At 38.1% G+C, this 21252-nt stretch overlaps 1 protein-coding gene and 1 long non-coding RNA gene across 3 annotated transcripts in view; one reads left to right on the forward strand and one right to left on the reverse strand.

Moving 5' to 3' along the window:
- LOC111345785 (uncharacterized) overlaps positions 1-6828 on the forward strand; it is a 304322-nt gene extending 297494 nt beyond the window's left edge. For both annotated transcript variants that reach the window (XM_088735347.1, XM_088735348.1), the window contains 3 exons: positions 44-118; positions 1512-1643; positions 3717-6828. In XM_088735347.1, coding sequence (XP_088591473.1) covers positions 44-118; positions 1512-1643; positions 3717-4954 — 1445 coding nt within the window. In that variant the 3' untranslated portion in view covers positions 4955-6828. The remainder of the gene's footprint in view (positions 1-43; positions 119-1511; positions 1644-3716) is intronic.
- A 7975-nt stretch (positions 6829-14803) lies between these two features.
- On the reverse strand, positions 14804-16876 carry LOC148721620 (uncharacterized). The gene is made up of 3 exons (XR_015992765.1): positions 16565-16876; positions 15914-16057; positions 14804-15106 (listed from the first exon to the last, which is right to left on the reverse strand). It is a non-coding gene; the product is annotated as an uncharacterized LOC148721620 (long non-coding RNA).
- Positions 16877-21252: the final 4376 nt, after the last annotated feature.

Here is a 21252-nt window from a genome sequence, read left to right on the forward strand (position 1 = left end):
ACCAAGAATGGTATTAAATGCTTTGAACCATTTTGCTCTTTAGATCGTCATCTAATCTGGACCTTTTACAGAGACGTAGGTGAACTACTCAGGCAACTGCAGGAAAAGAGGACGGAAGGTGATTAGATGATGCACATTTAGAGAGAAAATTAGTTTTTAAAATAACTGTAGAAATTCTCGCGCGCTCATTGGACAGGAACTATTGTCAGAAGGGAGTTTTACCACAATCAGCAGTAATGTTGCATTCTGATTGGCTAACTTGCCATCATCGATGAGAGTACAGACTATGCTGCTGACGTCATTGTGGCACGCAACGTGTCATGCACTGAAGGAATCGTCTTATTTGACTTTGATATTGTGGTAAACAACAAATCGATCGACAGTGGTTATGCGAGGTCTGTAGTCTTATTGACAACGATATTCGTCATCAAAGTGGTCAAAATTTGTTGCGGACCCAATCGGCTGCTCCTCGTGAGTCCACAACATTTTTGACCACTGTGATGAAGAATACCGCTGGCGATAAGAGTAACACACCACGCTGAACCACTGTCCACTTCTTAAATAGACAATGGAATATTGTAGTCAATTTGGTAATTGACTACAGTGAATTACCAAATACAGAGAATGCAGACTGTTATTAAACAGTTCCAGTTCTTTATCGAATTATGTTTTTCCACGGGACTCTTCTTCTACCACAGTAATTATTAACAACTGCGATGCTCAGTTACGTTTCTCCTGTGGCACTGAGCACTTAGATGAGGAATGTTCTCACGAGTAGCAAATCTTGGCAACCCATGCCAGCCATCGCCCTCATTTAGTTAGTAGACAACCTTCCATTGCATTCAGAGAAATTAAATAAAGTAAAACAAGTGAAGAAAGACCACGGAAAAGTGAATTTCTCCTAGCGCTTCTTAAAAATAACTGGCTTCTTAGGATAAGCTCACCCTGGTCCTAGAAACTTTCAACTTTTCCTACTTACGCAAAATTATACGTGCTGTTACGCGCACTTTGCTTGGTGAGGGTAGTGCTTGGGATTTGCACGCGCGTGAAGTGTGTGGTACTGTGGTGACAAATTTCAACTGTTAGTTGTTAAAAGGGTTAACTGAAAGAATTTTTCATTAAACTTCTTAACAGAGACAAATTAATCGTTAGCCGTAAAATGGCCAAAATTTTAACCGTAAGCCGTTGAATGGCCCAACTTTTTAACTGTTGGCCGTAGTATCAATCACTCCTTTAAGACCCTAATGTATCTCTTGCATTAAAGAACTTTTGAAAATAATGTGATATGTAAGAAATGATCGACAACATGAAATGGTATTGGTATCTTTCAATGATAAATATAAGTTTAATGTTAAGCTTCTCCGTGTTCTGTCATAGATAATGGCTACATTGACGCTTACTTTGTCTCAAAGAGTAGTTCCTTAATTTTTTTCTCAATAATTTCTCAGATCTTAGAATATGACCTAAAGTATTGAAATAGTTTGTGCTTTTTTTAATGTCCTCTATAATAGCATTAGAGAACACCATGTATCCCACCATTAGATCAGGACTCGCGAAGTTTGATGTCAGTTTACCCGAGGAACTCCAGAGCTATGTCAGCTACTTATTCAATGAGTCAGCCAAACTTGGCTTACGCAAGCGAGGTATTTAACATGGCTAAAGTAACTGACAGTTTGTATTGGTTTACAAACATATTTCCAGTTATCTATATTCTGTCGTAAGATTGCAGAGAAATGCTGGGTTTTTGTAATGGTCAAGATTTGTGATCTTGGTGTTGGGTTTGTTCTTACTTCGTAGACCTGGTATATTTATACAATCATGAAATGACCTACGCAGTCCAATGCCCGTTCTTAAAGGAAAAATATATATATTTATAACAGATCCCTCTATGAGGGCCGTGTGCGTTTGTGCGAGCAGGGGCATTAAGAGCCACTGACCGTAAATATCGAGGATCGGCCGACAGTTTCAAAATTTCGTAATTCACTTTATTTTTATAAAGGACCCTTTTAATGAACCTTTTCGAAAATTATATCAAAAAGTTCTATCGCGCTTTGTTTTTCTCCGAAAAATCGAAAAGTTCAAAATACGCCTAAATGGCCGTTGGCCCCCCGTAAAGCTATGAAAAATTATGGAACTTTGGCAACTTCGTACGCTACAACGCGATGCAATCCCGCTAGAGATTCAATGAGTATTTGGCACATTCCCGGGCAAGCTGAAAGATTGGCCTTGACCTCTTGCGTGACAGCCGTTCAACAGATCGCATTACATTTTTTGTCATTTTTTACCTCCAACTCTTTAAAAGTTGGACGCGCTGCCTATGGCGGGCCAAGAAAGAAACTTAGAGGAATTCAACTTCAAGGATAAAACTTTAAGATGACACATTTTTGGTATGCAAATATATCATACAAGACCTTTTTAAAGGCCTTTAAATGGTCGTGACAGCTGTTCGGCGGTTCGCATTTCAATTTTGAAGAAATAGCCCAACCTCTTTTAAACCTGGACGTGCCGCTTATGGCGGGCCAAGATAAAGAATTGGATGAATCAAAATAAAAAAATAATGCTTTAAGATAATGTATATTGTGATTTTTAAGTATATATGGCAGACCTGTTCAGAGGCAACTGAAGTTGAAAGAGACTTCCGCGAAAGAGACGCGAAGTACTTTATTTCAACTGGTCACTATTCAGACTTAAACGTAACAACATAGCTGGAAATTAGTATTTTCCAAGAGATGAAAGGACCATCTGCTAGCACACAAAATTAAAAGTAGGATTGCATCGCGTTGTAGAGTACGAAGTTGCCGAAGTTGCATAATTTTTCATTGGACAACGGCCATTTAGGCGTACTGAGAACTTTTCGCTTTTTCGGAGGAAAAAAAGCGCGAGAGAACTTTTTGATATAGTTTTCGAAAAAGTTTCATTAAAAGGGTCCTTTAGAAAAATAAAACGAATTACGAAATTTTGCAACTGTCGGCGGATTCTCGATATTTACGGTTAGTGGCTCTTAAAAGCTGCACGGCCAAGGGTACGGCCCCGACAGAAAGAAAAAAGAAAGAGAAGTGCGCGGTCACGGAATAAAAATCTGATTAAGATCAAGCCGGACGGACATGACCATTCTACGTAGTCCATAAGCATGTATAATGCTGATGTTAAAGCTGATCGCCTATGTGGTGCTTTATTCCCAGAAGGAAAACGTTTCTTTTGTTTATTTGCCATTTGAAACGACATTTTTTCTCTTTTGATTTTGAAAATGTTCTGAAACGTTTGTGGTTTCAAAAACTTAGATTCGGAAAAGAACAACAGCAACACCATCTCCAGCAGGCATTTTTTGACTCTAGATTTCTAAATTTTTGAATGAGGAAAAAGAATATGTAAGAATAAAACTTTATGACAGTGATTTGCAACTTCGCGTGTTAAGTTTGTTGAAATTTTTAGACTTTTTGCCGTGCCAAAGAAAATGAAAATGGGCTTAACTCACTGTTTTTGGTATCGCACGACATTTATTGTTTATATTGTCTATCTCTGTGTTTTATCCACTGGTTTCCTTTGACTTTGAATGACTCTGAATGAAATACTGAGACTCAAAATTCTCGTTGTTTCCAATTTGCAAAGATATCTTTGTGTGGTTTGTCTGTTGGATAAAAAAATATGTAAAGGCGGATTTTTCACAGTATTGTTTTCAAGTAAAATATTAAGAATTCTTTTCTTTCATCTTTTAGCACTCCATTCCTTTAGTTCCGTGGAGGAATTACGAGAAGCAATGGATGAGTGCGAATTGAAAATATTCCTAAGTATTCACATCAGAGAAGGTGCATGGCAGGTGGCGCTGCTGTTTATGGATGAACTTCCTTCATATGAACTGCCACGTGACTGGTTTGATGACCTGTGGTACTGGTGGGAGGAGGAGGAGGAGGAGGAGGAGGAGGAGATGATTGGTTCATCGTTGTACAGTTCGACGTCAGGCATTTTGAACGCGTGGCCAACAGAGTACGACCCTGATTTGGTAACATTGTGTAAAGCGATCACCGACAGGGACTGGAAAGTAACTAGATTAATCCTTTGTAGGAGTCGGATATCTGAAGGAGGTTTGAAGAACTTGAGTACAGCTCTTACTCAGGGTGAACTTTCCAGCTTGGTCCTGTGTGACATTGATTTACAAAGTCGACGATTAACACACCTGTGTGAAGCGCTGATCAGTAGAGACTGCAATTTAACCAGCTTAAACGTCTCTGGCAATTGGTTAAGAGATGAAGAACTAATGTACTTGTGTAACGTGCTCACCAGTGTCAACGGCAAGTTAACCAGTTTGAACGTCTCTGCCAACCTGTTAGGGGCTGAAGGAATAATGCACTTGTGTAACGTGCTCACCAGTGTCAACTGCAAGTTAACCAGTTTGAACGTCTCTGCCAACCAGTTAGGAGCTGAAGGAATAATGCACTTGTGTAACGTGCTCACCAGTTTCAACTGCAAGTTAACCAGTTTGAACGTCTCTGCCAACCTGTTAGGAGCTGAAGGAATAATGCACTTGTGTAACGTGCTCACCAGTGTCAAATGCAAGTTAACCAGTTTGAATGTCTCTGGCAATGAGTTAGGAGATGAAGGAATAATGCACTTGTTTACTGTTCTTACCAAAAGTAACTGCACCTTAACCAGGTTAAAGGTCAGTTTGAATAGAGCAGGAGACAGAGCAGTAAAGGACTTAGCTAGAGCTTTAACTAACAACAACTGTGCATTAACGAGTTTAGACATCAGATACAATGAAATAGGAGATGAAGGAATAAATTACTTGTGCAAAGCCTTAACTGATCCCAACTGTAAACTAAGGAGCTTGGACCTCAGAGGGAATTGGAATGTAACAGACGCGGGAAAACAGTGTTTGTCTAAAGCGATAACTGGCACTGACTGGGAAGTTAGAGGAGGCCTGACACTTTCCCGTTCTATTAAGTCAGAGGCATAGAGCTTGGATAGGCTTCTCTTGCTACTTATCGCCTGCCACGTAAGAATTTCATTTTTATAAAGGATAGAATTGTCCAACGCGTGTTTTTTAAACGACTGTGAATATATGATAATCAATTAGATAAATAATTAGTTAGATAACTAACAGTTTGTTAGGTTATGTCACGTTATTGATCATCTCCATCCGTTGTTGATCAAACAGTGTGTTCTAAATGACTCAGTGTGGAAGAGAAAACGATTGTCATGATCAACAACTGATGACTGGCCCGGTGTCGTCCGACAAACGATTTTTAAATTTTCACTGATCTTTTTTGCATGTTAAGTTAATTTCAGAAAGTACGTTGTATACAGGCCTTTTTCCGTATAAGGGATCTGTAGGATACCAAGAATATTGAATTTTATTTTCATGAGTTGTTGATGAATGACTTTGTCTTCTGAAAGAGAATAACAAATAAGATGACAATATGTTTGCTAGATTTTGATAACAGATGATATCTTTTTAATTATAGTTTTAAAAGTACTATTTAGCAGCTTCATTGAAAATGCTCTCATTCTTGTTAATCTTGCTCTTATTCCTGTTCATCGTGTACTCGAACTTGTACTTTTTTTTTAGTTGCTGATTTTATTAAAAGCTTAGTTAAGTAGTACTGTACAAATTACCTATGGTAGGAAATAATTTTACGGGCAACGTAGTTTTTTTGGGAGTATAATCCTTTTTTCAGTGTAATGGAATAGTTGAGAATATTATGGGCTCCTGATGTAGACATAATCCCATAATCTAATATTAACTAAAAAGAACCTTTTACAAATACATTTTATATTTTCAGTATGGTAACCAATGTTATTTTAACTGGGAGCAGGCCATCAAATTAATTCGACATAAACCCGTAATAAACCCGTACAGGCCTGAATTTTTTTCAGGTCTGATGACTGGCCCGGTGTCGTCCGACAAACGATTTTTAAATTTTCACTGATCTTTTTTGCATGTTAAGTTCATTTCAGAAAGTACGTTTTATATAGGCCTTTTTCCGTATAAGGGATCTGTAGGATACCAAGAATATTGAATTGTATTTTTATGAGTTGTTGATGAATAACTTTGTCTTCTAAAAGAGAATTACAAATAAGATTACAATATGTTTGCTTGATTTTAATAGCAGATATGTTTTTAATAGTTTTAAAAGTACTATTTAGGAGCTTCATTGAAAATGCTCTCATTCTTGTTAACCTTGCTCTTATTCCTGTTGAGCTTCTACTCGAACTTGTACCTTTTTATTTAGTTGATGATTTTATTAAAAGCTTAGTTAAGTAGTACTGTACAAGTTATCTATGGTAGGAAATAATTTTACGGGCAACGTAGTTTTTTTTGGGAGTGTAATCCTTTTTTCAGTGTAATGGAATAGTTGAGAATATTATGGGCTCCTGATGTAGACATAATCCCATAATCTAATTAATAAAATCGGAAATTGTTTTTTAAATATAACTAAAAACAGACCTTTTACATATATATTTTATATTTTCAGTATGGTAACCAATGTTATTTTAGTACCTTGTACGTAAAACATTCCTTTATACTTGGAGTAGTTTAGATGGTATTAATTGTGATGTAATGTTTACAGCTTCCCTTGAATGTGAAGGACCACACTAAACCGGAAAGTGTTTTAACCAAGGACTGTGAATTTTTACAAGGACTGTGGTTAAATGTACTAAACAATCACAAAAAGTAATTTTTTTGAACTTTTTTAGTTCCTAGCCTTAAGCAAAAGACGATAATCTCTTGCTTTAAATGAATCTGTCAATAGAAAAGGAAACGTGGCCTAGAACACGCACATCCACTTGCATCTGGGAAATAAAGGTTTTTTTTTTCTTTTCGGTTTAGATTTCGTCCAGAATAAATAGAAGTAAAAAGCGCGAGAGGAGGGGGTTACTTGTTTCAATTTTTGCTTGGTATGTGCCGCTGGCCTCTCTGAACCCTTTCCATTATATTCAATTCTCTGACCAATAATAGATCCCCATCTTATTCACTGAGGCAAAGGTAATTTTCGCGATCCCAACTTAATCAACTTAGTGACTTTCGGTAACAATATTCTAACCGCATGTCTTCCCATTTTTCGTTTCCTAATATTTTTTCTCACGCCTAAAATCCCGAAAATGTGCGACCCCACTCTAGTGACTCTGTTGAAAATGCAACCCCCTCATAGTCATTCCAGTCGTGAAAAATGCGACTCCATCCAGCGGATATCACCATTTGAAAATACAAGGACCCCCCCCCCCCCCCTGCCATCAAAAGCGCAACTCTAAATAGTTTCCTCTTGAGCCTGGTTTAGGGCTCTTCGTTAGAAAAAGTATCTTTTAATTTTAATAATTTATTGGCATTTATACAAAATCTGGGGGTCAAACTTTAAGAGTGTTTTACTGGAGAAGGGAGGTCTGTTTTGAAATGAGCATGCAGCCGCTTTCATAATCTGGGATTCCACTTTTTCATTGCTGTTTGTCTTCCTAGAAAGTCTTTTCAGTGTATAGCCGAAAAGATGTGTTTAAGCGTTATAAGAGGGACACTGCCATGCATGACAGAACTTAATGAAGAATGTCGTGGAAAGAAAAATAAATAAAAAAACTGCAAACTGTTCCAATTTTCGTCACGTTCCATTATTAGTCTTGAGTAATTCCCTGGTGACACCGCTAGAAGGTGACCTTTACAGATCACCGGGAACATAAATCAATATTCGATTCACATCCTCTACGGGCTAGGAGGGGTTACTGATCCACGTATGCCATAGGGTTACACTGCACGAAAAATTGGATTTAAACGGATTTGCAAATGAAGCAAATATGATGCAAATTTAGGATTCCAGATTTGATTTAAATTCGCGTTGGAAGTAATGATGATGCAAACGCAGATATTTATTCCCATTGTATTTGCGCGCAATTGTGAAGTAAATTTCATATTTACTTCACCTTTGCTTCGTTTTTCATACCTCTGCAAATCAACAAATTTGACGTACATTTGTACAGATTTGCTCGTAAAAATACTCAGCGATACTACACAACAAAACGTCTAATAAGATATAATTATCATCCAACTACACTTCGTAGAGTACAAATAACGCCATAGAGGAGTACAAATATCACGCGGTATTTGTACTCTAGAGTACCGGTTAAACAGGTTTTCTCTTAGTTAGGAAAAAAAATGCCGGACAATTTGAATCATATTTCCGACGACGAAGAGTTAGAATGGCTGGAAAATATACATCCAAGTTTACGAGATGAATCGAACGAAGAAAAATAGCTACACGACCTGGAAATTTCTTCATTTATTGAAGAAAATAGAAACAGCAACACGACAACACGCCAATTCCGTTCCGCTTCGCATACGTCTGTCAAGCATCCCCCGTATATAAATATCCGCGAAATTCGCCCGCACTGAAATAACAGTTTGGCGTGTTGAATAATAAATAACTTGTTAGTCGTTTTCTTGTGTAGTATCGCTGAGTATTTTTACTCGTTATTTGTATTTTGACTCGCCCTACGGGCTCGTCAAAATACGGTACAACTCGTAAAAATACTCAGCGATACTACACAACAAAACGTCTAATTAACAATTATTCCACGAGCGCGCGTTGGATATGAGATGATAGATAGCCAACGAGGCGCGTAGCGCCGAGTTGGCTATAATCATCTCATATCCAACAAGCGCGAGTAGAATAATTGTTTTATTAAAAACGCCCCCAGGAAATTGTTATTTTGTAAGAAGAAACTGGATTTTTTAGCTCCCTTTTGATTTTAAGCTGACGCGTACGCTTACCATATTTGTAGATTATGGTATATTGGCTCATATACCATAATGGCTAAGCCGATAAAAAGTCTTGAATTGCATTATCCAATGATCCAGTTTTTAATAATAAGATATATATAAATTATTTAACCTTACTATTTAAGTTGCTTCTGTCAGTATCCTGTTGTTGGCGCTACCTTCGAAGTTGTGTTCACGACCATTCTTGATTTTTTCAGCGAGTGAGGTGTTCGTCTCAGCATCATAGTTTGTTGTTAAATCGGCCGTCACAGTTTTGCCAGTATTTTCGTAGTTTGAACCCACACATATGGTTCATTTGTTATCTCGTGAGAACTAGTACGAACTTTCCACATTTGTTTAGCTTTCAAGCAATGAAGTTCGTGGACCGGCCTACCACGAACAGTGTGCGTTTACATGTGGGACGAGCTTATAATACAGGAATCTTTGCAAAGCGGTCTTCACAAAACACAGCATTCCGCGAATTACCGTTGTTTACGAAGAGCGAGCCCACGACAACACAAGTTGTTTCACTCTCATCCCAGTTTCCGCGGTTTACGCAAGGAACGCCTGGGACCATGAGCCCCCTTTTGGCGACCAAACCGGCTTGCATTTTCAGACTTGGGCTTTCCTGCGGAAGCCCGAGTAATAAAAAATGATTTACAAACAAACCCCTTCATAAGGGCCGTGTGCGGCTGAGCGAGCAGGGGCATTAAAAGCTGCACGGCCAAGGACATGGGCCCGCGAGAAGAAAGAAGAAAGAGAAGTGCAGCGGTCATGGAATAAAAATCTGATTGGTGAGTAAGATCAAGCCCGACGGATATGACCCTCCTCTTAATCCATATGCACATAGAATGCTGATTTTAAAGCTGGTCGCTATGTAGTGCAACTAAAGTGCTTTATTATCGTATTCCCCTCACCAAAAGTCTCTTCTTTATCAAAAGTAATATTTCGTTATGTTTGCAATGTGAAACTACACTTTTTTTCTCTTTTGATTTTCAAACTTTTCTGAAACTTAAAAAAGGAACTACATCAACCTCTGTAGCAGGCATTTGGACTTTAGATTTCTAGATTTCTATGGAGGAAATAATATGTTGGAATTAATTTACAACTTCGAGTGTAAAATTTGCTGAAATTTTTAGACTTTTTGCCAAAGAAAAACAAAATGAGCTTAACTTAACATTGTTGGTATGGTACAAAATTTATCGTTTATACTGTCGTCTGGTTTCCTTTCACTTTCAATGATTCAAGAATAATTCCAAACACTGAGACTCAGAATTCTTTTCGTTTCCAAATTGTCAAGGTAGTTTTTCGGTTTGTCAGTTTCAGTGAGACCATAAAATGCAAAGGCGGTTTTATTCGCATCAATGTTTTCTAGTAAAATATTAATGATTCTTTCCATAATCTTCCAGTACTCCAATCGCTTAGTATCGTGAAGGAATTACGTGAAGGAATTACGAGAAGGAATGGATGTATACTAATTGAAAACATTCCTTACTCCACATCAGAGAAGGTGCATGGCAGATGGTGCTGCTGTTTACGGATGAACTCTCTTCAGAAAAACTACCAGAGGAGTTGTTCGATGAAATGTTGGATGTATACTTGGAGTTGTACGCAGACGAGGACGAGGAGGTTTTTTAGTTCATCGTTATACAGTTCGAAGTCAGGCATATTGAAACCGTGGCCAATAGAGCACCACCCTGATTGGGTAACATTGTGTAAAGCAATCGCCAACAGAGACTGGAAAGTAACCAGATTAATCCTTTTGGGAGTCGGATATCTGATGAAGGTTTGAAGAACTTAAGTACAGCTTTTATCCAGGGTGAACTTTACAGCTTGATCCTGTATTACAATGGTCTACAAAGAGGATTAAAACACCTGTGTGAGGCGCTGATCAGTAGGGACTGCGATTTAATCAGGTTAAGCGTTATTCGCAACAGGTTAGGAGACAAAGAAATGATGCACTTATGTAACGCGCTAACCAGTGCGAATACTGCCGGCTGACCAGTTTGAACGTCAGTGACTGTGAGTTAGGAGACAAAGGAGTAATGTACGTGTGTAAAGCGTTGACCAGTGTGAATTGCAAACTGATCAGTTTGAATGTCAGAAAGAGTGCGTTGGGAGATAAAGGAATAATGCCCTTGTGTAACGCGCTGACCAGTGTGAATTGCAAGCTGACCAGTTTGAACGTCAGCGACAGTCGGTTAAGAGGCAAAGGAATGAAGCACTTGTGTAACGCGCTGACCAGTGTGCATTGCAAGTTAACCAGTTTTACTGTCAGTGACAGTGCGTTAGGAGACAAAGAAATAATGCACTTGTGTAACGCGCTAACTAGTGTTAACTGTAATATAACCAGCTTAAACGTCAGTGACAATCGGTTACGAGATGATGGATTGTTGCAGTTGTGTAACGTACTCACCAGCGTTAACGGCAACTTAACCAATTGGAACGCCAGTGAATTGCTTTGGAAGTGAAGGATTAAAACACTTGTGTGACGCACTGATCAGCACTAACTGCACTTTAACCAGCTTAAAAAGTTAGTAGAAAGGATAATGCCCTTAGCTAGAACTTTAACTAACGAGAACTGTGCATTAACGAGCCTAGACATCAGTGAAATAGGAGATGAAGGAATAAAGTACTTGTGCGAAGCCTTAACTGATACCAAATGCTAACTAAAGAGCTTAAACCTTGAAGGAGATTGGATGGTAACAGACGCGGGCAAACAGTGTTTGTCTGAAGCAATAGCTGGCACTGACTGGGAAGTTAGAGGAGACCTGATACTTTCCCGTTCCACTGAGTCAGAGACATAAAGCTCGGATAGGCTCCTCTTGTGACTTATCGCCTTTCGTGTAATACGATATTTTGTAATTTTTATAGCAGATGATATTTTTTGATAGTAGTCTTGAAAAGTACTATGTAGGTGTTACATTGAAAATGCTCCTCTTCTTGGTTGCCTTGTTTATTCCTTGAGACCACTTTAAGCATTGTAAATACTATTTTAATATGTTTCAAAACGCAGAGCTCGTACTCTAACATATTTTTTTCTCAGCTGGTGATTTTTTAAAGAGCAGAACTCGGCAGTACTCTTCAAAATACTTTTGGTACGAAATTATTGTATGGGCAACATAGTTGTTTTGAGAGTGTAATCTCTTTTCCAGTCTAGTGGAATAGACCAAAATCTAATGAGGATGTAATCTTAATGATAAAATCAAAAGTTGTTTTAGAATTCACAACTATACAAAAAAACATTTTATGTATATATTTTATTTTTATAGATATGGAGGTAAAAGTTATTTAGTACCTTGTACTTTAAACAAGTTTGAAACATTTTGATTGCCTTATACTCTTAATAGTTTAGATGATATTTAACTATTCCATGATGATGTTTTCATACTTGTCTGGAATGTAAAGGACCGCACTAAACCGCTAACTAGTAGGACCAAGGACGTTGAATAGATGCAAGGACTTCAGTTGCATGTAATAAACATGTTTTATTTTTTCGATCCTAGTTTTTACAGGATTTTTCAATAGAGCCTGAATGAAGGAAACATGGGCTAGAAAACACGTATCCGTTTTATTGGGACATGAAGGTTTTCTTTTCTCGTTTGTGTTTCGTCCAGAATAAGCTAGAAGCAGTAATGACCAGTCTTTCTTCCTGAACAGAAGCAAAACCCTAAATTATTTGCTCAAGAGCCTGGTTCAGGGCTGGTTCATATTATCAGCTAGAACCCGGCGATAAGAAAATCAAACGCTTATGTCAAAAAGTTACATGTACCTAGGTTCGAGATTCTAATGAGCAACCTAAGTTTTCTTTTCTATTCTCCTCCATCGCCACGGATTTCATCGACATGAACAAAAAACTTCCTTTCAAACCTTCCAAGCTACCAATGAAACAGTAAACACACTTCAAAACTGAAAAGAGAAATGTATTTTTTATTAGTTTGAATATATCAACAAATTTGAAAAGGTAAATTGGCCACCGTTACGATTATAAAAGCTGACGTTTCGAACGTTCGCCCTTCGTCAAACCCACACTTGCGCCTATTACTAAGATTACTTTCCCAGCGAACACTGCTAGTCACGTATTCTGTATCCAAATACTTTGCACATGGGTTTTACTTCTTTCCCATAAGTATTATTTGTTTCAACAGGGCATTAGAAAAAAATGTAAACATCATCTTGCGGTAAGAGAGAAATTATAGAGATGAAATGAGGTAACCAGCCCTGTTGACTTAAGATAGACGGGTGTCAGATACAATGAAATATATGAAGTTCATATATTTTGAACTGCGGTATTAGATATTTGGTACATGTCAGTGGTGTTGCCGATATCATATCACCAAAGTACGGCCAAATGGACAAGGAGGTTTAGAATAACGAGATTTCGGGGGAAACAGAACGTTTGAAAAAAATATTTATATTGTTCTAGCTTTTGTCAATGGAAATGAAATATACAGTCTAGCTGGGAGGATTATATAGTAACGAACCCGGGCTGACTGTGTGAGACACATTGCCTTACGAATCAGTCAACTGAGTACAGAACTCAAGATGAACTTCTTCCTCTGATCCTCAGTGCTTCAGTGGCTTGGGCAAAATTGCACATGGACTTTCCAGAACCCCCGGTGAGATCAGCTCTTTTACTGTTTCCTTAATCATTTCTTCAGTAATCAGAATGGGGTGCAGGGATTCAGAACGGGAAAATTCGAACAATGAAACTTAAAACAACGACGATCATTGTTAATTTCTTTTTGTTGGAAACTGTACGTTACATTTATTAATTTTAAACATAAGTGATTTCGTTTATCTATTACATAACCAAACCGCATGTATGCAGCACGTGTCTTATCGCCCCATATATGGTGCTGTTCCACGTGCTTACAAGGAGATGTTTTGTTTTTGTTCGAGAGAATTGTGAGAGGGAGTTAACTGGAGTGTAATTGGAAAATCGAACTAAGAAAATAAATCGTGAATACGTTAGCTTTTGCACGTTTTCGACATTTTATTTTTAATAATCCAAACGTCTTTGTAGCAGAGGGGCTCAGTCCGAGAATGCAAAGTTTCGCGTCTTGGATGAAATGTAGCCATTATGGATTATAATATCAGGGGAAATGAAGCACTGAGAAATTATCTTGTTGCTTTTATTTGATATCAGCTATTTTTCGTTTTATCAATCTTACTTTCTTGCCTGGCCTCTTTTGAGAGTGACGAGACGAACACAGCTCGAGCTCTACCTTTTAAAATCCATTTTGGACAGTACTAATATTTGACTTGACTAAAGTTAGTAACAAACTGTTTCACCGTGCGAGGATACGGTATTTCAAATTTTTCACTTTGTTTACTCCAGGTGCAACCTTAGCGTTGAAATTTCTCTTAAGATTATTTGACACCTTGACATGCCACTTCTTCTTTCCGACTTTCAGTATACTATCCAAGAACCAGGTGACGAGAATATAAAAAACAGACCAGCTGGAAAGTTTTATCTTAAATTAACGCACAAACACACTACTGGGGAGAATTGCTGGTCACATCATTGTGGTGAAGAGTTTATATCTCAGCAACATGTGCCAGACCGTGCCACGTGTCCCTTCTTCCATTTTCCTTACTCTGTGGGTTTAAAATTACTCATGTTCAGTCTCTCTTCTTTTCTTTTACGGAAACTGTAAAAACACCCAGTACAAGCAAGGTCATGGGTCTACCCCAAAGAACCGTTTAGATTAATTTATAAATTGCGATGCCAATACGAGGGAGCATAAGACTCGGAGATACATGTATAAGCTTAATTTATTAATAGAATTTATCAATTTATTAATTAATAGATTAATTTATAAATTGCGATGCCAATACGAGGGTGCATAAGACTCAGAGATACATGTATAAGCTTCGAAAGAGGTGTGCAATGTCTTCACCATTTCGTTGGGATAAGATTTCGCTAATTTTGTTTATGGAGTTTCGCTTGGTATGGGCCTACCTTGCAAATAAATTTTTTTTTGACCCAGGAGTCAAAGATAAAAGCATGGTTATAGACGTGAGGTAAGATAATATTTAAGAGAGGTGAATGTAATTTCTCAATGCTTTATTTCCAAACTTTCCATTAAATTCATCAGAAGCTTCTTGAAAATCCCCTCCCGTCACCATTAACTACAACTGCTTTCTAGTTTCTTTGCTATTTTCCTTATTACGTGTGATCTTCTAGACTGAAGGAGATGGTTTTGCCAACAGATAACTGACGGACTAAGACGCACTGTAGGACGGTGGGTTTGGACTTTCATCCATGCAGTACTTGCTGCAGACTGCACATTCTAACTTCTTTGCACAGTCTCCTTTAGCTAGGTGGAAGTATGTACTGGTCTTTTCAAGGTAGGGATTCTATCAGGGAAAAGAAAAAAAAAAGTTAAGTTAAGGCATAGAGGAAGGTCAGTGGGAATCGATGTGTATGTGCCTTTATTATCCAACTACACTCTGTAGAGTACAAATGACGCCCAAGATGAGCACAAATATCACGCGGTATTTGTACTCCAGAGAACCGGTTAGACAGGTTTTCTCGCACGCGCAAGCGACAAATTGGATTGAAGTTACAAAAAAAATGGCGGACAATTGAAATCATTTTTTTGACACGAAGAGTCGGAATGGCTGGCGAATATCGATCCAAGTTTATTAGATAAATCAAACGAAGAAAAGAAGTTAGATGACAATGAAATTTTATAATTTATTAAAGATAATAGAAACAGCAACACGATTACGCGCCAATTCAGTTCCGCTTCGCATACTTCCATCACGCACTCCTCGTAAATTAATATCTACGAAATTCGCCCGCACTGAAAAAACAATTTAGCGTGTTGGATAATAAATGTCTTATTAGACGTTTTGGTCTGTCGTATCGCTAATATTTTTACTCGTTATTTGTATTTTCACTCGCCCTACAGGCTCGTAAAAATACGGCACAACTCGTAAAAATACCTAGCGATACCACAAAACAAAACGTCTAATAAGTCGTATATAGGTACCCTTTGAATACCTTCAAAACTATTTTTCCTGGAGAAATTTGAAAAAAATCCCATGAAGATATTTACTACCTCAGTACTGCTTGCAAAAAGAGTAAGAGAGAAAGAGGGGGAGCTCGAGAAACTGAGGGGGGTGGGGGTGGGGACAACAATTCATTTGCACTCAACTCACCATCTTCGGAGGTGGCGTTTAAGATGGCTCAGATGACATGTCATTTTTTAGGCATGATCTAAGATTCTTCATGCACACCACTCTTTTACAGGCATCAGTGTCTGCGTGATATCCACAAGCTGCGAATTTTTCTTCACAAATAGTCTGTGAATAGAAGTACATGTGGTAAAATGGTTAGCCGTCCAGACCTTTGATCTGGAAAAATGGTACGCTTAAAAACTTCATGAAATCCAATTGGAGTTAACTTCTTAGCTTTATTTGAAGAAAGGCAATAAAAAGTTAAGAACATATAACTTCACTGTTTACACACTTCGAGGTAAGAGGCCGACCCGGGACTTTTCGGTCCGAGTTCGGATTTTTAATCAGTACTTGGTGCAGCATCTTTTCATTTTAATCCCTTCCATCGTGAACTAACCTTGCTCCTCCTTTGTTTTGTTTTGTTTTTTTTTTTGCTTAACGTATTCGTAATTTTCTTTTCTTTTTATTTTTGATTTTCTTTCGTTTCTGCGTTTTTTATCGTTGTTTTTGTTTTTGATGAAGTTTTTTTTAGGCCTCTCTCTACCTAAAGGCAATTCTTTAAAACCCGTCCATTAAAGAAAGGGAAAAAATTGTACCCAACTTGCTTCTTTAAAAACCGATCAGTCAACTTACAACGAATGCAGGCTGGCTTTCTGAATCTTCCTGCTCCTTGACACCCTTCAATCCTTCGATTAGCTTTCCAACGTTTTCATTAAAGAACTTCATAAGGGCAGGAAGGTAATACGATGTGTCGACTACGTAGCCGACTAAGGCTCCAGTGACCAAGAGAACGAGGAAACATTGTAGAGATTTCACCTTGAGTTCGTTGCTGGGCTGTTTTGTTTGGAAAGTGAGCGAGGTACTTCAGGCCACCTTATTTATAGTTTAAGACTGCTTGCGGCTCCTTAATCGTTCAATGGAAATAACAAAAGATCCTTTGTTCAGTCAAGTGGGATCGTCGAGCGTGAGGAATCAACTAAACGTACTAACACGCATACTACTTGCTGTTATGTGGTTTTTAAAAGTAAAGAAATTGAACAATTCGTGGTTTAATCCAGGAAAACAAATTAAGCCGAGGTCAAATGCAAGATTTGTGTCCATTTATTGCATCCTAAAACTTCGTCATCTGTTCGGCTGGAATAAATTAGAGATAACTGATTTGTGATGCGTAAATAAATTGGTGACCACTTCATGATAAAGAGATTCCCTCTTCTTGCGCTTGTTTGGTGCCTTGTGATTTTGATAATTTAATGTGTTTGACCATGGAGTGATGCATAATTGAGGTCAATAGCGATTTGCAAAATTAAAAGACAGTTTTTCACACTAGTGAGCACACTAGTGTAAAAAAATCTTAGCCAGTGTACAATTTCCAAACGATGTGTTGCTCGAGGTGCAACTGAGAGCAACTCATTTGCTTTCGGCTGCGCCTTCAGCAACGCTTATTCTTCTCTCATGCTCTCCAAACTTCCTGCGTGCATCTATAACGCTAAGCATGAACCAAATCTTTAGAAGCACGTCTTGTGAGAGAGAAATAGCCGGGTACGAGATTTTGTACACGGGCTAAAATTATTTTAACACTAGTATGCTCTATTTTGACTTCAAAGATGTAGAAATGTTGCTTGCTTAAGGGAATGCACCACACCTGTAGAAGCTGTTCAAGCATAGCATTTTAAATGAGAGCATATTTCGTGATCACTTTACGAGACTTGTTAACGCTTATTGACTTGGATGCCAAGTGAACATGCTCACTTTGTTTATTGGCGTAATTTTTGCGTGCCTGAGGAAAGAACTCAGTTTGCTCCATGGTAGATACTCTACACCTGTGCAAGCTGTGTAGGCTTATTGTTTAAAAAATTGGTCGTCAAATGCAAACACTTACCATGACTCGTTTAGCTTACCGCGCACCTTCAGGGGTGTCTCGCGTGCAAGCGATGTAGGGCGTCCGGTTTAAACTGTAGATATCTAAACCCCTATATCAAATTAAAGCTTATAGGACTGGCTATCAGACTATACCAAAAATTTTTAAACAAACGAATTGTCGAATTTTTCACGACTTCTAAATGTAATCACCTTTTGAACGTTACATGTTAAAGCGAATTTTGTTTTTCGCTTTTATAATGTGTTCCTCCGTTTCTGGGGCCAAAGCGCTAAAAAAAACGTGTGTGCGATTTGCCATATTCAATTTCAGTAAAAAGTTACAGAACATTTTTGAAATATGATTAAAAAAATGTGGAGTGATGATACGAAAATCGCTCTTGAAAAAAAATATCTAGAGATAAAAAATTCGGAGACAACTTTTTGTTGTTTATATGTAAAACTAGCTACTGTCAAAATCTGAGAGCAATCTTAAAAGGTGATTCGGGCGCTGCATTTAGAAGTCATGAAAAATTCGACAATTCATTTTTTTTCAAAATTTTTGGTATAGTCTGATAGCCAGTATTATAAGCTTTAATTTGATATAGGGGTTTAGATATCTACAATTTAAACTGTCTTAATATGTCAACAAAGTTAAAATGGTAAATTGGCCACCGTTACGATTATAAAAGCTGACGTTTCGAGCGTTAGCCCCTCGACGCTCGAAACGTCAGCTTTTATAATCGTAACGGTGGCCAATTTACCATTTCAACTTTGTTGATATATTCATATTATTTGTATTATGAGTAGTCCAGTGGTCAGTGCGCTGGACTCCGGGTTAAACGGCCCGGGTTCAAGTCCTGGCTGGGGCTTAACGTTGAGTCCTTAAGCAAGACACTTCACTCACATTGTTTCGTCTTCTCGGATAGGACGTAAAGCCGGAGGTCCCGTCTCTTAAAGGGTAAGGGGTAAGAGACGTTAATTTCCCACGCACGAGATTACTGTGTACTGGATGTCCTCCCCTGGGGTGGGTTGGGTGGGAAAACAGCAGGTCCACATCAGCTTATACAGTTGCCAATAAATTCAACCTGCTTGAACAAATAAACATGATGATGATGATGATGATGATGATGATGATGATTTCGTTACCCCCACCGACGCAGCCCGAAACAGTTTCTTTAGAAACTATCAGCCTTTATACAATTTAAACCGGACGCGCTACATCGCTTGCACGCGAGACACCCCTGAAGGTGTATGGTAACCTTAAGTTTAGCCGAACTATATCATTATGTGGAATGTGCCTTTTACTGATTAAAATATCGATGGGTAAACAAGACGTTGTTGTCAAGTGTGTGTGTCCTTCTGCTTTTTTTTTTTCGCGATGTAAATCTTATTTTAATTTTTTTTCTTTTATTTTGAAAGTAAATTTGTAAATCTTTCTGTATATTCTGCTGCGCCCACTAACAAAATCTTGCCGAAAAAGTCGGTCAAAATTAAAGCGAAAGATTTGCACTTTAAAAAGCTGTTCTCTAATTTTACAGATCAGGAAATATCAACACCTAAAAATGATATCAACCGTTCGAAAAAAAGGCGAAGCGAAAGACTAACAAATTTTCCGTCCGGTGGGATTTACCCTCCTTGAAGTGTTGTTTACTAAAATTTACGACCGGAAATTGCATAGCTTTGTGTTGAAAATTCTGAAAATTTTATGACTTCAAAACAATATCTTCTGTTGAACAATACTTTTGGAACATATCAACACTTAAAAATAATATTTACCGCCCTAATGCAGAGTCCCCAACATCGCAAAGGTCTTTCTCGATCGGGACAAACGGAAAAGTAATCATAAAGTTTGAAATCTCAGCGTGGCTCAATAAATTCGACGGGAGCTTTTCACCGACAGTGACGTCGGTTCTCACTGGCTTTTTGGGATTTTTTTCCTGATTTCTCTGTTTTTGTTTTTTATTACACTCGATCAACAAACGCTACCTGCATAGCCGAGTTTTCAGACTCTGCTAGTTCATGGACTCATTAGCAAATCATTTCAAAGGAAATTGTTATTTTCTTTATTAAACTTCGTGGACTGCAACGTGCCACAGGAGAGATGAAATTCAAAGTAAGCAAGGAAGGACTGATAAGCGATTGTAAGTTGTGCATTAACGAAAACCTTTCCTTGTAATGATGCCATGCGTAGTAGATTAAGGAAATGATTAATATACCGATTCAGTACGAGTCAAAATCTCTTTCATAATCGTTCTTAGGATGCCTGGTCAGAATAAAGCAACGTGAGCAAATTAAAATATACTTAGTACAATATTATCAAGAAATATTTAAGTTTTAGCTATGTCTGCAGAAATTCAGTTTATACGTAACTACGCACTAGCGATCTATAACAGTAAACACGCTATTCGCTCCGACGAAGGGCTAACGCTCGAAACGTCAGCTTTTGTAATCGTTATGGTGGCCAATTTACCATTTTAACTTTGTTGATATATCCAGATTATAAGAGTAAACAGTCTATTATCGGACTTGAAAGCCTACCGACAGCAACACCCAGCTACCTCGCTGAAAACTAGTTAGTTATTCAGTTATACAAATGGAATAACACCCTATATAACAAGCTGTGGAACGATAGCCACAATTTGAGTATAACAATTAATTCATCTTGATAGTATTAGCTTGAACCCGTGAAAACCGGACGTCGACACAAATTTCAATTCATGGACGACAAAACGGAAGCAAAGTTGGTTCAGGTGGGACGAAAAACAAAAGGATAGAAGGGATCGAAAAAGTAGTTTCATCACTGGTGATAAAGATTTGATTGAATAAGTGTAGCATAAATGCCACCAGTGACAAAACTCTACAATCGCGGTACGAAAGCTTCTCTTAAAGACACGCATTGTCATTTGCATATATCTAGAGCTCTGTTACTCGACACAGCGTTGCACATTTTCGGGATTTTAGGAATAAGAAAAAAAATTAGCAATTGAAAAATGGGAAGATGTGCGGTTAGAAAGTTGTTATCGAAGTTACCAAGTTGACCAAGTTGGGATCGCGAAAATTACATTTCCCTAAAAGTGACTGAGATGGGGTTTATTATTGGTCAGAGAATTGACTATAGAGGGGGAGGGTTCACAGAGGCCAGCGGCACATACCTGGAAAAATTGGAGCAAGTAACCCCCTACCCCCCTCCTCTCGCGCTTTTTACTTCTATTTATTCTGGACGAAATCTAAACCAAAAGGGTTTGAGTACAAGCTAATTTGGATATATCAACAAAGTTGAAATGGTAAATTGGCCACCGTAACGATTACAAAAGCTGACGTTTCGAGCGTTAGCCCTTCGTCGGAGCGAATGGAGGAATTGTGGGTTGTGTGTGCTTTTAAAGGCACAAAATGGAGCTACGTCATTATTATTCCCACCAATAACGTAACTCCATTTTGTGCCTTTAAAAGCACACACAATCCAC

The sequence above is a fragment of the Stylophora pistillata genome, chromosome 10, assembly GCF_964205215.1.
Source record: "Stylophora pistillata chromosome 10, jaStyPist1.2, whole genome shotgun sequence".
NCBI classification, from domain to species: Eukaryota; Metazoa; Cnidaria; class Anthozoa; order Scleractinia; family Pocilloporidae; genus Stylophora; species Stylophora pistillata.